This window comes from Acomys russatus, chromosome 16, assembly GCF_903995435.1.
Source record: "Acomys russatus chromosome 16, mAcoRus1.1, whole genome shotgun sequence".
Classification (NCBI taxonomy): Eukaryota; Metazoa; Chordata; class Mammalia; order Rodentia; family Muridae; genus Acomys; species Acomys russatus.
The window spans coordinates 25,159,794-25,175,598 of record NC_067152.1 but is presented as its reverse complement, the minus strand read 5'-3'; the positions used below and the strand labels follow the sequence as shown (position 1 = coordinate 25,175,598).

General features: G+C 49.0%; 1 protein-coding gene across 3 annotated transcripts; it reads right to left on the bottom strand.

Moving 5' to 3' along the window:
• Positions 1–516: 516 nt before the first annotated feature.
• On the bottom strand, positions 517–11,014 carry Msl1 (MSL complex subunit 1). 3 transcript variants are annotated; one of them, XR_007832035.1, is made up of 10 exons: positions 9,896–11,014; positions 7,161–7,384; positions 5,691–6,073; positions 3,755–3,802; positions 3,239–3,303; positions 2,117–2,184; positions 1,874–1,965; positions 1,609–1,733; positions 961–1,033; positions 563–705 (listed from the first exon to the last, which is right to left on the bottom strand). XR_007832035.1 is itself a non-coding variant. In XM_051158506.1 (9 exons), exons 1-9 carry the CDS (start codon positions 10,664–10,666, stop codon positions 615–617), a joined length of 1,848 nt encoding a protein of 615 aa, XP_051014463.1. In that variant the 5' UTR covers positions 10,667–11,012; the 3' UTR covers positions 517–614. The 3 variants fall into 3 exon arrangements, 2 of the variants coding, with proteins under 2 accessions (XP_051014463.1, XP_051014464.1); XM_051158506.1 differs by lacking the exon at positions 1,874–1,965 and having other exon boundaries at positions 517–705; positions 9,896–11,012; XM_051158507.1 differs by lacking the exons at positions 1,874–1,965; positions 3,755–3,802 and having other exon boundaries at positions 517–705; positions 9,896–11,012.
• Between the last annotated feature and the right edge of the window lie 4,791 nt (positions 11,015–15,805).

Here is a 15,805-nt window from a genome sequence, read left to right as displayed (position 1 = left end):
TATCCCTCCCATCTGCTGCTATGACGGGATAGTTGAAGAGAACTTTCTGACAAACTTCCCAGTTTCTTCCTCTATGAGGATGACTTGCTCCATCACTTTGTGTTATTCCTCCTTGGGCTGAAAGGCTCACGGTAAGGTCTTTTTTGTTTTATTTGGGTGTAAAATCCACTACACCCACACTATTCAGAAGGTGGGCGCACCAGGGAAACACAGGATTCAGGGCAGGCACAGCTCCTACAGGCAGGGGTTGCTCCACCTTAAAGTGGCTAATGGAGAGCACTTTACCCCTTTAACATAGGCAAGTAAGTAGAAGTGGCTCCTGAAACTCCCAAATCTACCATCCTACAGGATGAGCTCAAGAGCTCCTTTCCCCAAAAAGGGAAAAGAAGTGCCAATAACTCCGTATTTCACAATTAGCCCAATGCAAGAGGTTTCTTGTTTGTCTGTTTTGTGAAATCAGAGTAAAGAGAACAAAATTAAAATGGAGGGGGTATGGAAAGGCATTACCAGTGAATGATAACACACATGAGGACACAGGTCACATATACAGGTCTCTGCCATTCTCTTGGAACGGCATGCTACAACTATCTGAAGACAGGGCTCTTGCAGCACAGCTACTTCCTACACGTCCGGTGAGGTGTTTGCTTCTTCTGGATCTCCAACCTGCAACGGCTTCGCTCGTCCAACCAGGGTAGCTCAAAGTTCCTGACAAAAGAAAAAATGAGGATAGCAAAGCAAGAAGGCTGCTTCAAAACCAAGCCATAGTCAGCTGATGTAGTCGCCATCAAAGTGGCAAAACCATCTCATCTACAAAGCTTTCCTACTTCCTGGCTTGTCCTCAGAAAAATCATGGCTATGCCTAGGCCATGTGGATCCCCATTATATCTAGGCTTCCGTGGAGTCTGAAAAGGAGATACAAACTACCTAAGAAAAGGGAGAGGAAAAATCCTTTTTACTTACTGTGGAGTTAATTTTGGTAATGGTCGTCCAAATGCTACAACAGGCAAGAAGGGGGTGATCATCAAACTTTCAACTGCGGAAGAAAATCACATGGGACCTTGTTAGCAAGCAGTGAGAGGCCCAACTACTACACTACCTCCAAAACACAGCACGCTCACCAGAACAGGCGTGCTATGGAGACCTGTGCTCTTTTTCCCCTTGAAAAGTCTACATTTGCTAACTTTTTAAAAAAAGATTATTTATTTTATATATGCTTGCTCTAGCTGCATGCACACCTGCATGCCATGAGGGCATTAGATACCTGTATAGATGGCTGTGAACCACCATGTGGTTGCTGGGAATTGAACTCAGGACCTCTGGAAGAGCAGACAGTGCTCTAAACTGCTGGGCCATCTCTCCAGCCCCCACTTGTAAATTTTTTGTTTGTTTTGTTTTATGTGTTTATGTACGTATCTGTGTGTGGGTTTGTGCATGTTGAATGTAGTGCCCTCTGAGGTCAGAAAAGGGCATGGGTCCCCTGCAACTAGAGGTTGCCCAATGTGGGCGCTGGAAACCAAGCTCTGGTCTCTCCAAGAACAGACGTGCTCTTAGCCACTGAGCCACATCTCTGCAGCCCAAACCTACATTTTTTAGATGGGTACAACTTACCGTCATCTGGCTCAGGGAAAAATGAGGTAACCTCAGGCTCAGATTCCTGAATTCCTTTCTTTTTATACATTCTGAGCTGCAGTCGCTGTAAAATTCTTTGTTCCCTGATCCTCTGAATATCCCATCTGGGAAAAACCAGACAAACAAAAACAGACAAAGCCAGCATTACTCCTTACCTAAAGCTGTCCCACACAGAGAGTTCACACTCCCCAGGCTAGAAGATCCCTGTTTAACCCTCTAGACGGGGTTAAAGGGAGCTGACTACCTGGTTGAGAAGAACTCTTTGGGTCTAGCAGTCTAGAGTATGTGTTGGCGTCCACAGATAGTAGTACTGAGGGGGGGCATCCGTGAAAAGGCCTGTAAGGACAACCGCCCCAGCTAAGACATTCCGCTAACTGCCACACTAGGATCACCGGAATGTTAGGAGCCCCAGGGCTCTCCCCAACATGGAAGAGGGAGTCGGAGTTCTGGGGCTCAGGCGCTCACAGGATGGGGGTCTCGGCCTTACCTTTTCCTCCTCTTCTCATCCAGCTCCAGCTTTGCATGCCTCTTTGCGAAGACGCTGTCATCCAGGTTCTGAGGAGCAACAGAGGGGTAAGGTGCGTGTAGCCATGCTGGGGCAGCACCGCTCTCGGCAGTGTGCAATCTTTCACCTCCTGGCTCTAAAGTACCAATACAGCTGTTAACCTTGTAGTGAATCAATAAAACACACTCCTGTCCCTACCCCCATCCTTTCCAAAACCCCAACTTTCATAATTAATTCCCCTAACTTTTCAGGGTAAATCATGGCAAATACCTGTGAGAAGACAATAAATTCTTTCCCTATCTAGAAACTTTCTAAGAATCTGACTTGAAAATATCCATTTCTTTCAATAATCAAGTAAGTTTGGAACATAAAATTATGTTTCTGAGTGGCAGAGCCTAACCTGTGTGTTCAGGATGGAATCTACCTTAGTTTGGAACACCACCTCAATACTTTGAAAAATGACTTAACTATTCTAGATCTGACTTTTCTCATCCATAAGATCAAGACTACAGACTAAGAAACCTCAAGCTCCTTTCTGGTCTTTGTTTGTTTTTTTGACACAGGGTTTCTCTGTGTAGCCTTGGCTGTCCTGGACTCACTTTGTAGACCACGCTGGCCTCGAACTCTCTCTGCCTGCCTCTGCCTCCCAAGTGCTGGGATCAAAGGCGTGCGCCACCACGCTCGGCTTCCTTTCTGGTCTTAAGAGTTCTTTTTAGGGGGCTGGAGAGAGAGCTCAAGTGGTTAAAAGCTCTAACTGGTCTTCCAAAGGACCCGGATTCAATTTCCAGCACGCACATGGCAGCTTACAACTGTGATTCCAGGTCTAAGGGATCTGACACCTCCACACCAATACACAAAAAGTAAGTTAAATAAATAAAAAAGTTCTTTTGAATCCAGTCACAGTTATAAGAAATATTCAAGAGCCCCGCCACCCCTCCACTCCTTGAGATAAGATCTCCCTATGTTGCCTCGACATCCTAAATTCAAGAAAATTCTCTTGCCTCAGTCCCTGAGTATCTGGGACTACAGATGCAACCACAATGGCCACTTGTATGCCCTTATAGTCTATTGTTCCCCGTTCCCTTAACAGCTCTTGGTACTCACCTCCAAAATATCTGAAGGATTTGGGTCCCTTAGAGGCTCTACTGAGTGGTCCCTCCAAGAAGGAACTGAAAAAATAAAGAAAAAGAAAAAGAAAAAGAGGAGGGGTGGAACCACCCTTACGTCCAAAGTCACACAGCTGCCCGACTAGTCACTAGGACAAGGTCTCTCCCAAGATAAGACGGTTACCAAGGGATAGGAATCCATTCTGTGGCCTCACCCAAAGCCATAGTCAGTGTCCTCGCTATGGTGTAAAAGAACCTAAAGTGCCACTGCAGTCTGCCAAACTCAGGGTCACAAAAAACCCTAAGCCAATACCTGACAATTCACAGAACAGATGCTACTGAAGTTCCTGAAAAACAACTGGGATGTGATGTCATTTTGACGTCTACGGTGATGTCATCAAACACCAAGGAAGCTCACTGTTCCACATCCAACAGACAAGAACGTAGCTCCCAACCAGCCGCCATCCCACCCATCCCCACCCCAGGCCCGGCCAGCAATTCCTAATCTACTCACCAGCCAAGACTGAAGTCTCTCCTGCAACACTTGATGGCATCAGACACCCTAAATAACGCAGGAAAGAAGAATCACCTCAGTGTAAAAAGAAAAAAAAAAAGCCCAGACCCAAAATGGAGGAAAGGATCATCACTGGTGTTCTCCTCACTGGGAAGTCATTTTGTTTTTTGAGTTGTTCTTTTGAGAATTTCTCTCTGGGGAAAGGGAAGAGGGAACAACAGACAAAAGAAAAGAAAATAAGCCCACCACTTTTTTTTTTTTTTTACACTGAGACGACTTCTTTTCTTCATTATTTAGGGTGATTTCCCTGCAACAGTTGATGGCCAAGGGTATCAAACCTTAAACTCAGAACATGGCAGGTGAGTAAAAGTTGACCCTAGTTTTCAAATAAATAGATCAGTGTTCTCAGAACTTACATACGCAGTCTTCTTAAACAGTTTCCTCCTCCCTCCAAACAAACTACCTTGCTGGTCCAGCCTGAACAACATGCACCAAGACTGTGGCTTCCTTAGAATAAGCCATCGAGACTTCCTCTTGAGATAGGAGCATCATAAAGTCAGGACTCTCACCCACTTATGCATAACTCAGGCTCCTCAAGAGACTGGGACCTCCCAGTCACACTCCCTCAGTGCGTTATGTCCACAATCACAGATGTGTTTGGAACTTGCTCTACTAGAGTAGACTGTGTTCAAAAACACCCAGTCACACAGAATGACTCCAGACCAAGCCATTTCCTAATTCCGGATGGGAAGTTGCTTCATGGTGCCTCCTCACTTGTCCCACAGCATTGCTATAGCAGCAGAAATGAACTCTTAGGATGAACCTGTTCAACTGACTGAAACAACAAAAAGTATCTGAATCTAGATCAGGACCCTGTCTCATGTAGCAGGTGTGAGGCCTAATAAAGGGTACATCATTTATCTGTCTTCCCCACTTAGATTTGTCACAACAGCCAAACAAAGCCTGGAGAATGTTCACATCTTATGGGAATGGATTCCCATCCCCATCCCTGCTAGAGTAAGACACAGGGGTAGAAACTTAGGTCTAAGGCTCTACCTAAGGAAGCTTTTCCCACCATTACCCAAGAGCACCCATGACTGTCAGACTAATATAACACAATTGAAGGCACATTACAGTTACTGGTTCATATAGAAGATTGGGATCGTTCTCTGTGAAAGCTATTAAGAAATAAACAGGAATAAGACCAAATTCCCACACCCCCCACCCTCCCCGAGCAGCTCAGATATCCCAAGATAGTCCTTATTGTTTGAAAATAGTTTGTAGACCATTTTATTTAAATATATGAACAACCAATGGGCTACTGCAATCCAAGTAAACTCTTCACATCTTAGAACCTTGTGAAGTGTGTAAGGTAAAGTAAGACTGGTGGTCTTTGGCAGATTCCTCCTGCCCCCAGACCGGGACATAGAGATACAGATAAATGTTTACGTAGTTAAGAGAGCGGAGGCCCAGGTGAAACTCCCCACCACAAGCTGGCTCCCCAACCAAGATTACCATTGGCCCCTGAGAACACCCAAAGACCACCCTCCCAGGTTTCACACAATATCAATTGCAGAACAGTCGTGCACGGCAAAGTATAAGTTCTATGCATTTCACAGCACAGAAAACCCTTCTTTCAGAGGGCATGCAAGTTGCGGGAGATTACACCCCCCAAGTCTGGTGCTCTTGTGATGAGCAACTTACTGGCAAACACATCTCCCAGTGTTGTGAGCAGACACATACATTGAGCACATTTTGCTGTGATTCCATCTATTTGCAATGCCTGCACAGTGTCTGTCTCTGGCTGTTAACTTACTCATTCTTGACAGAACTCTGCTTTATTGATTGCACTTTTTAAAAAATGCCAAAGGCATCTCACACGTGTTAGCTCGACCGCCACCACTAGGGATAAGAGCAAGTGTTCGCTATGCCTTACTTGCTACAGTCTCCTCCTTCTTTGGAGAGGATTCCCGTAATGGTAACGGTGATGGGGGAGGCTGGTGCCAACGACACAAATACATTTCTGTGGTGGAAAGGTACGGCAAATCTTCCATCTCACTTGAGAAGGCTTTCTCCTTGGGGTGGGCGCTGGATCCCTTTTGGGGAGTACAGAGTCTTGGTGGGGTATCCACTGAAGACCGGGGCTTTTCTGGGGTTTCTTGGCTCCTCAATTCACGTTTACAAACAGTTTCTGATATGGAACCGCAGGGTTCCTCTTTAATGGGAGAGTGCTTAGGAGTTTTTGTTTTGACTTTTGAAAATTCAGGAGCCAGCTTTTTTACAGGAGTCTTTCTTTCTGTATTTCCAAATGGGGTTTTCCTATTAGGTAGGAAAGAAAATGTTATAAAATTAATTGACTTTTGAATAAAATTTGATTAGAATGTATCTGAGGGCAAGAGAAATATCTAGGTACCTAAACATCTACTGTTCATGTGGAAGACATGAGCAACAAGTGTCATGCTCGAATGTTGATCAGATCTTTATGTTTAAGAATATCTAACTGTTCTACTGTCTACTAAATTCAACAAGTAATAGTCATTACCCATTCTCTTTAAGATGTATTCTGCATTTTGTACCTAGTAGTGTGACAAAAAAATGTTTCAAGACAATTTCTTAACAAAGAAACTTGGGTTGGTTTTGTTGTTATTTTTTACGGTTTTTCTTTTCTTTCTTTCTTTTTAAGTTTTTTTTTTAAGATTTATTTATTTATTATGTATACAATGCACATCAGATCAAATTATAGATGGTTGTGAGCCACCATGTGGTTGCTGGGAATTGAACACATGACCTCTGGAAGAGCAGTCAGTGCTCTTAACTGCTGAGCCATCTTTCCAGCCCCCCTTTTTAAGTTTTTTAAGACAGGGTTTCTCTGTGTAGCTGTGGCTGTCCTGGACTCACTTTGTAGACCAGGCTGGCCTTGAACTCCACCGGCTCTGCCTCCCGAGTGCTGGGATTAAAGGCGTGCGCTAGCATGCCTTTTTTTTTTTTTTTTTTTTTTAATGTTTTTTCAAGACAGGGTTTCTCTGCATAGCCTTGGCTGTCCTGGAACTCACTTTGTAGACCAGATTGGCCTCAAACTCAAAGATATATGCTGCCTCTGCCTCCCAAATGCTGGTATTAAAGGCATGCGCCACTACTGCCCAGCTTGTTGTTGTTTTTTAAAAACAAAACACACAAGTTCTCTATTGCCCAGGCTGGCCTTGAACTCTCAACAAGCCTCTTTCTTGCCTCAGCATCTTAAGTGCTGTGATTACAGGGGTGAGCCACCTTGCCCCTAGTACAACAGACTTCTCAATTCAGCCTATGGTTGCTAGAAAGCCAACCCACAAATCCCAATCCCATATTCACGGTTATCAGTAATAGTTCCTCATCTTGTTCAGATAACAGAATAAAGGTATCAGCACACCTTTTGTGTCCCTTTCCACTCCGGCCACATGAGAAAGGCTTGGAAGGCAGAGCCTGGGATGTTTCACAAAGCTCCGGCTGGCGCTCCAGTTTAATTTTCTCAGACAATTCTGTTTCCTCTCTCTCTTCAGTTTCATAGCCCTGAAACAGCTTGTGTCTTTCTTTCTCATTGTCCCTCTTTACCAGCTGCATCCGCCTTTCCATACGTTCAATCCGAGCAAGGAGCTAAAAGAAAGTGACAAGATACATGACTTATACACAGAAGTTAAACATGGGCCCCGGGGCTGCAGTGAGGAATCAGCAGTCTTCTGCATGTGGCTGTGGACCCTACCAATTCAACTTTTACTTTGAATTGGCAGGCACAAATCTGAAAAGCTTTCCTTAAACCTGATAAAGGCAGAAACACTCAACTAAAGGAGTTGTTAGTCTGGATGATATAAGAGGAAAGAAGACCCTCCCCCACTGGGCGGGGCTAGTGTACCTTTTAATGACAGGGCCTCTGCTACAGCTAGCCATGTGGCCCAAGTCATTTGGGAGTCCCTAAATTTAACCTTATAATATGTTCTTCGCTGCTGCATGTGGTGCTAGAGATAGAACCAGGGCCTCATCGAGTGTTCTTGGCAAGCACCTGGCGAACCACTGAGCTACACTCTTTCTCAGCCCTGTGTTCCTTTAAGGTTGTCCAAATTCTATCTGCTCTATGTTCACTCCAAAACTCTAGACACAATGGAATGTTCAAACAGCACAGTGAAAAGGAACCAAGAGCTCACAGTGCCACTCAGGATAGCAGCACTGCATCAAAGTTACGTGTGCATACGTGAGGAAGCACCTCCAAAACACTACACTGGAAAGAATAATACACGCAGCAATACAATCCCACACATCTCACACATGTATATCCTACTTTGCATTTAAGACAGCAGGAAAATAACCTATCTAAAACTTATTAAAGTCACATTAATTCTAATTAAAGAGAACCACAAAAACCAAACAGAAAACGGAAGTCTATTGCCATAAAAAACTCCGTCGTATGAACTCAGTGCTAACTGTGCTACTTACAACCATACTCCAAGAATTCGGCCTGGGTTAGGCAGGGATGTTAGTGCTGCTTTCAACACATGCAGTGCATAGATTTCAGTAGAGGCCAAACAAAAACTGAACAAGAGGAACAGGCTTAAGCAATGCTAAGACTGAGGTGCACAGCAGAAGCAGTGAATGCCAAGTTTAGGCTGATGCTTCATCCCTAAAGCACCCTTTCTCCTACCTGGAACCACCTACCAGTGGGGCACTCCCTCGGGAACTCAGCAGAGACTGCCACAAGCAGCAGTGTCCCCCCGTGTCAGCCACTCTCTCACTGCAACTTCTGTTTTGATTCACAGCCTTAATATGACTTAACCAGGTTTTGCGGGTGACATATTCTTCATTTCTTCTCCTTTACTGGTCTTTCTCTTCCCACCCCCTTCCCGTGGAAGGAAGGACAGGATGTGTTGTAATTACAGTACCATCACACCCCTAGACTGCAGTACAGTACTGAGCAGTGCCACCTCCATGTTGAGTAACTTCCACAAATCAACACTGAGCTATTTCAACAAGATCTGCCCCAGTTCCCATTCCACTTGCAGAATTCCGTCTCCAATGAAACAGTTGTCTCCAATGAAACAGTCGCCTAATGGCGACTCAGAAAACAAACAAAATAAACAGCTCTTCTGCTCCCGTGCTCTGCCTTTGGCGCACACAGCACCAGAGAGAGAGAAGCGAGAAATGAGGAGAGAGCGAGAGCAGGCGCGCTGCGGCCTGAACACAACTGTAGAAACCATGTTTATTTTTAGGCAGCTAAAAGGTATGTTAGCACAGTAATACCCAACCACCCCAGCTTCCCCGATGTGAGAGGGAGTATGCTTAACATGGAGGTGTCCAAGGCTGCTGCAGTGAAACCAGGCCTATGTAGTCGTGTCCCCCAGAAACACAAAGAAATAACAAACGACTTCTCGACTACCTCAAGATTCTAAAACGGGTTTGGGAGGTGGCAGGATTTACTGACTACACTGAGTAAGCCCACGCCTCAAAATCTGCCGGCTTCTTCGAGGGACTTGGTCCACTAGTGGGTAGTGTTTTATAACTCAGTTTCCTACTAACCTATCTGAAATCAAAGGCAGTGATTGTCATTTGGGAAAGCTCAAAGAGGACTCCATGCAAACCATCTTTGCCCTCTACCGGCTACAAGACCTGTGATGACCCTCCTGTCGGTGCTGCGGCAGTGACCACAGCAACAGCTGCTATGTCCCTCACCTCTACATTTCTAACGGACTAGCGCTTTGATTTAACACCCTCCATACAGCAACCTCATCTGCACCCCACCCTAGCATTTTTAAACGCCCCCCCCCATAAATCCGGTCTTTTCCCACACTAAAACATCTTTTCCACAAGTCTGGGACTGTCATTTTAAATTAACCCTTTGGCAACCGCAGCCTCCCAATTCAACACACACACACACACACACACACACACACACACACAGACACACACGAGGTTGACCTTTAACCCTTCCCTCCGACCCAACGTGTCAGTGAGCCAGGCACCTAACAACCCAACCCAACACCTAAGGCACTCCTTCACTGGTGGCCAACTTCCTCCAACCCTAAGCAAGCGGGGACCTCGGCCTCCTTCAGCCCCCCTTCCCCCGAGCATGCGCACAGCTCGCTCCCCGTCCCTAATGCAGATTAACCCCTCCCTTACCGTGTCTCTCTCGGACTTCAGCTCCTCGATCTCCTTTTCCTTGGCCTGCAACTGCTGCTGCTGCTGTTCGATCAGGTCCAATTGCAGCAGGAGGATCTGTTTGAGGCAGGCGGCCTGACTGGAGGCTCCCGAGCCGCCGCCACCCCCGAGAGGGCTCTTCCTCATACTCTTCCATCTGCCCTCGCTGGCCGCCAGGGTCCCGGCGGTGGCGGTGGGCGCGAGGGGTGGCGGCGGCCCGGGCAGAGGTAGTGGTGGGGGTCCCGCCGGGTCCGAGGCGGTGGCAGCTGGGGGAGCCGCCCCACCCTTGTCCCCAGCCCAGGGCGTAGGCTCTTTGGCCGCCGCCACGAGAGAGCCCGTCTGAATGGGCAGCACCGCCTGATACTTGGGCCGGGGGCTGCAGCCGGCGCCGGCTGCGACTGGCTCCCCACCGATGCCGGCTTGTTTGGTGGCCGGGGGCGGACAGGGCAAGGGCACCGAACCGCCCCAGCTCTCTTCCTGCTGCCCGGGGGCCGCCCCGGCCGGGAGTAACAAGCCCCGGCCCTTGCCGCCGCAGCCGGCTGGAGAGGGCGCGGGGCTCCCGCCCTGAGAGGAGGCCAGCGGGGGCCCCGGCTCCTTGAGCTTACGATGCCGGGGGAGGAAGTGGGCTTCGGCCGCCCCGGACTCGTCCTCGGGCCCGCCCAGCGCCGCAGCCCGCTCGTAGTCCAGTCGCTGCTCGGGGTTGCCGCCGGCAGGGGCCGCGGCCGCCTTGAACACTGCGGATCTCATGGTCATAGTGGTCCGGAGCGGCGGCGCGGGGGACCGAGACGGAGGAGGGGGTGGGGAAGGGGCGAGGTGCGGGGGGTCGAGGACGGAGGAGGGGGAGGGGAGTTTGGCGGGCTCGCCTCAGCAGAGCGGCCGCGGGCCTCCGCTAACGCGGCTTCTCCGAGGCCCCGGCGCCATGCCGCCGGCGAGCGGAGAAGTGGAGGCCGCGGCTGAGGCCCGCCGCCGACCCATGGGGGCCCCGCCGCCGCCTCTGCTGCCGCCACCGTCGCCTTCGCCGCAGAGGCAGGAGCTCGCACCCAGCCGCCCCCGAGCTCATCCCCGGAGCTCGCTTCGGCCCCCCCTGGCCCGGCCGGGCCCGCCTCGTCTCCCCACCCCGCACCCCCCCTTCCCCGCCCCGGCCCCCCGCCCCGGAGCTCGCCTCAGCCGCCCCGAGCCTCCATTTCCCCCCACCCTCCCGCTCCTCCTCAGAAGGGGGTGGGAGGGACGGGTCCGCCCAGAGGCCCTCCTACTCCGGGAGGGGGGGTGTCTGCCGCCTCCCTCGGGGGTCTCCGCGGCTCCGGGTCCCCCTCCCCCACAGTCACCCCCAGCGCCTCGGCGTTTCCCTTTAAAAAAAAAAAAAAAAACGGAGCCGGAGCTGCCGCAGCCGCCGCCGACCGGGAGCGCGCATGCGCCGAGAGGGCAGCGGGCGGGAGCGAACCGGGAGCCCAGAGTAGGGAGGCGGGTAGCGCTATTGTGAAAGGGGCCGCCGCCGCCACGAGGGGGAGGGGACCGGGGCGCGGGGGGCCCACGAGGGGAGGTCGGGGACGAGGGCGAGGACGAAGGAGCGGGCGAAGGTGGGCTGCCGAGGCGAGGGGCGGGCTGGGGAGGACAGGAGGGCGAGGGTGGCTGGAGAATGCGGAGAATCTCTGGAAAAAACGGAGCACGAGAGAATGGGGTTGGGAGGAAGGAAGGAAGGAGGGAGGGAGATGCGCCCGCCCCTCGCGGTCTTGTACCGAGCGCTCTGCCGAGCCGGCGGCCGGCGTTGGGTAGCCCTTCCCTGGCAACGGGCCTGGCCCAGGCCGGAGCCCCACGCGCCTTCCGGACCTGCCCCGTCCCAGGCTCCCCGGCGGTCCCACACGGGTTGGGGATAGACAGACATGAAGTTCTTTTGTCTCTAAGGGATCCAGCAGAGAAATGGAGGAACCCCTGGTTCCCAGAAGCAGCCAAATCCATGATGTCTGCCGCCGCCCAGGGAGTTGTAACCACAACCTTGGGGTGAAGGACTGCCAACTGCCGACAATTCTTTCCCAACAGTCATGTCACCAGCCTTCATAAGCTGCTCCTAGCATCTTCTGGAAGAAGGTTCAGGAAATCCATGAAGAGATGTGTGCTTGGATCAGGACTACGTGTTCTTCAGGGCCTTCTGTTTGAGCACTGATCTCCATTGTACCAAACAACTCCGGTCCCAGTTCCCTTTGGGAAAACATGTAAATAGTTGTAAATTAATTGGTTGCTTTTCTATCAGCAGTGCACTTTTTTTTTTTTTTTTTTTTTTTTTTTTAAAGGGAGATAGCCAGGTGTGGTGGTACACTCCTTTAATCCCAACTCATGTGAGACGGAGGCGGGAGAATTTCTGAGTTCGAGGCCAGCCTGAACTACATAGAGAGTCCCAGGGCTGCATAGACCTTATCTCCAAAAATAAATATGTGGTTAAATTGTACAAGCATAGAGAGGACATCTGGTGCTGAATGTAAAAGCTTCTAATTGAAACTACTTGTGTTGCTGGGTGTGGTGGCACACACACCTTTAATCCCAGAGGCGGGTGAATCATTGTGAGTTCGAGACCAGCCTGGTCTACAAACTGAGTGCAGGACAGCACTTCTGCTTTGTGGGCTCTAACTGTAGAACACTAAAAAGCTTAAGGGAATGGATGTGAAGGTCAGCCCCATCCTTTCCATCAGACTGGCCTCAGAGCTGGCTTAGGATGCATAGGAGTAGATGGGCAGGGAGATGGACGTTTGTAGTGTCCTCTTTTTCACTGTGAAGACTAGAAACCCTCTCACTATAAGTTAACATACACTGAAACCTCCCAGACTCGTAGCTTAGTGGACTCTTATTCCAAAACCCTATCTCCAACTGCCCAGAATGTATCCGACTGGGTGGGTGTCTAATAGGCATTTTGAACTCAAGCTGTTGCCTGTGCCACCTAAGTCCTGCTTCCCCATCTCCAGTAAGTCACTCCATCTCGGGGCTGGAGAGATGGCTCAGAGGTTAAGAACACTGCCTATTCTTCCAAAGGTCCTGAGTTCAATTCCCAGCAACCACATGGTGGCTCACAACCATCTATAATGAGATCTGGTGCCTTCTTCTGGTGTGCAGGTGTACATGCAGCCAAAACCACTGTATACTTAATAAATAAATAAATCTTAAAAAAAAAAAAAAAAAAAAAAAAAAGTCACTCCATCTCACTTTCAAAATACAAGTCCAAAATAACACACTAGGCATCACCTCCCTAGCATCCACCTTGATGTAAGCTATGATCTCTGCTTTTATATTTATTATTTTAATTATGAAATGCTTATAATTAGTCTCTCAGTGTCAATCCTTGCCTAAGTGCCATGGGCATCTCTAGAGAGCCTGATAATATGTAAGACCATAGTCATTATTCTAAACCCTCACGGCTTCCTAGCTCACTTGGATCAGAGCCAGTCGACGTAATGGCCTAAAGGATCTGTCCTTTCACACTGCTGAGGACTTCAGAGCTCTAGTGCCATATTCACCTCATGTGTCTGTCTGCTCTGGTCCCTACATTTGCTGTTCCCTCTACATGGACATCAAGGCCAGACTGGTCTACCTAAGGCCCTGTCTCTCACGCCTTTAAGCCCAGCACAGGTGGGTCATGTGAGTTCTAGGCCAGCCTGGGGAGTGGGGTGCTGTCTCACAAAAAATAAAAACCCCAGGGGGGAAAAAAAACAGCCAGGTGTGGTGGCCCATGCCTGTAATCCCAGCATTCTGGGAGGCAGAGGCAGGCAAATCCCTGTGAGTTTGAGGCCAGCCTGGTCTACAAAGTGAGTCCGGGCCAGCCAGGGCTACACAGAGAAACCCTGTCTCTGAAAACCAACCCCTCCCACCCCACCCCAAAAAACAACCCAAAACCAAAGCAGAGCTTCTGAACCATCAGATCTAGGGTGGGCCCTGGAAACCCACACATCCAGGTTTTTATGTGATGCTAAGTGCTGGTTATCCACATGATATGCCACAGATGTCCACATGACTTCCTCACTTCTTTTGCTCTTTTTACTAAATGTCATCTTTTTTGGTTTTTTTCAAGACAGGGTTTCTCTGTGTAACAGCTCTGGCTGTCCTGGAACTCACTCTAGTCCAGGCTGGCCTCAAACTCAAGGAGATCTGCCTGCCTCTGCCTGGGATTAAAGGCGTGTACCACCACTACCCGGCCTAAATGTCATCTTTTAAATTCCTCCTGTTCTAGCCGTTATTTTCTCCAAAGGCTTTATTACCACCTAGTACATCATTTGTCTGCATTATCTGCAATTACTAATGTGAATTTTATAGATTACTAATGTGAATTTTATAGATTGTTGATTGAATCTTCTCAGTGAAGACACTTAGTGGTTACAAAGTTTTCTCTGTTTTGTTTTGTTTTTTCAAGACAGGGTTTCTCTGTGTAGCCCTGGCTGTCCTGGACTCACTTTGTAGACCAGGCTGGCCTCAAACTCACAGAGATTCCCCCTGCCTCTGCCTCCTGAGTGCTGGGATTAAAGGCATGCGCCACCACAGCAGTCCCAGCTATATTGGGAGACTGAGGTTGGACTATCCCAAGTTTAAGACCTCCCTGGTTACATAGTGCTAGATCTGCAATGGTTCAGTTGTAAAGGTTCAATCCCCAGTATCACCACACACACACACACACACACACACACACACACACACACACACACACACACACACACAAAAGGAAGAAAAAGAATTGGTGAGGTGGTTTAGAGGGAGGGTAAGGAAGATGATTGCCCCAAAGCCTGAGGACCTGGGTTGGATCACCAACCCAGTTGTCTCCACGTCCGCAGTGAGGGCACGCAGCTTACACGTAAATAAGTGTAAAAAGAGAAGACGCCAAGGCGGTAGCACGGGACTCCAGAAGCAGTCACACGGCTGGTGAGCTGGTTGAGCAGGCCACACACGCCTGCTCTGCAAGCCTGGCCACCTGCCTTCCATTTCCAGGACACACACAGCTGGAAGGAGAGAACCAGCTCCATGGAAGTATCCTGACTTCCACAGACCGCTGGGACAGCCCCCTTCCTCCACATGCACACGCCCAGTAAACCCAAACAAGCATCATTGTTAGCATCACTTGAAAACCTGGGTGGACAGGTTCCCACGTCCCACCCTAGGCCTGATGATTCAGAAGCTCTGCTTTGGCTTTTTGGGTTTTTTTCCCCCTGGGGTTTTGTTTTTACTTTTTGTGAGACAAAGTCTTAAATAGACCAAACTGGCCTTTAACTTCTAATCTTCCTGCTACCACCTCCTGAGTGCTGGCTTACAGGCGTGCACTATCATGCTAGGCTAAGCCTACCTTCTAACTACTTTTTTTTTTTTAAGATTTATTTGGGGCTGGAGAGATGGCTTAGCGATTAAGAGCACTGTCTGCTCTTCCAGAGGTCATGAGTTCAATCCCCAGCAACCACAAGGTGGCTCACAGCCATCTATAATGTGATCTGATGCCCTCTTCTGGTGTGCAGGTGTGCATACAGGCAGAGTGCTGTATATATAATAATAAATCTTTTTAAATTTTTTTTATTTTGTATACAATATTGCGTCTGCATGTGTGCCTGCCTGCCAGAAGAGGGCACCAGATATTATAAATGGCTGTGAGCGAACCCTTCTTTCTGGGAATTGAACTCGGGACCTTTCAAAGAGCAGCCAGTGCTCTTAAACCTCTGAGCCATCACTCCAGACCTCCTACCTACTCTTTTTATATATATATATATATTTTTTTTTTATTTAGTTTTAATTTATGTGCATTGGTGTGAGGGTGTCAGATCTTGGAGTTACAGACAGAAGCCAGCTGCCATGTGGGTGCTGGGAATTGAACCCTTGTCCTTTGGAAGAGCAAAAGGTGCTCTTAACCACTGAGCCATCTCTCCAGGCCCC

Excerpts from the sequence above, each read along its gene's own strand:
- Msl1 (XM_051158506.1), bottom strand. The coding sequence starts at position 10,666 with ATGACCATGAGATCCGCAGTGTTCAAGGCGGCCGCGGCCCCTGCCGGC. Across the intron at positions 3,304-3,754 it reads AGAGACTTCAGTCTTGGCTG|TTCCTTCTTGGAGGGACCAC; the intron begins GTGAGTAGATTA and ends TTATTTTTTCAG. Across the intron at positions 2,185-3,238 it reads ATCCTTCAGATATTTTGGAG|AACCTGGATGACAGCGTCTT; the intron begins GTGAGTACCAAG and ends GTTGCTCCTCAG.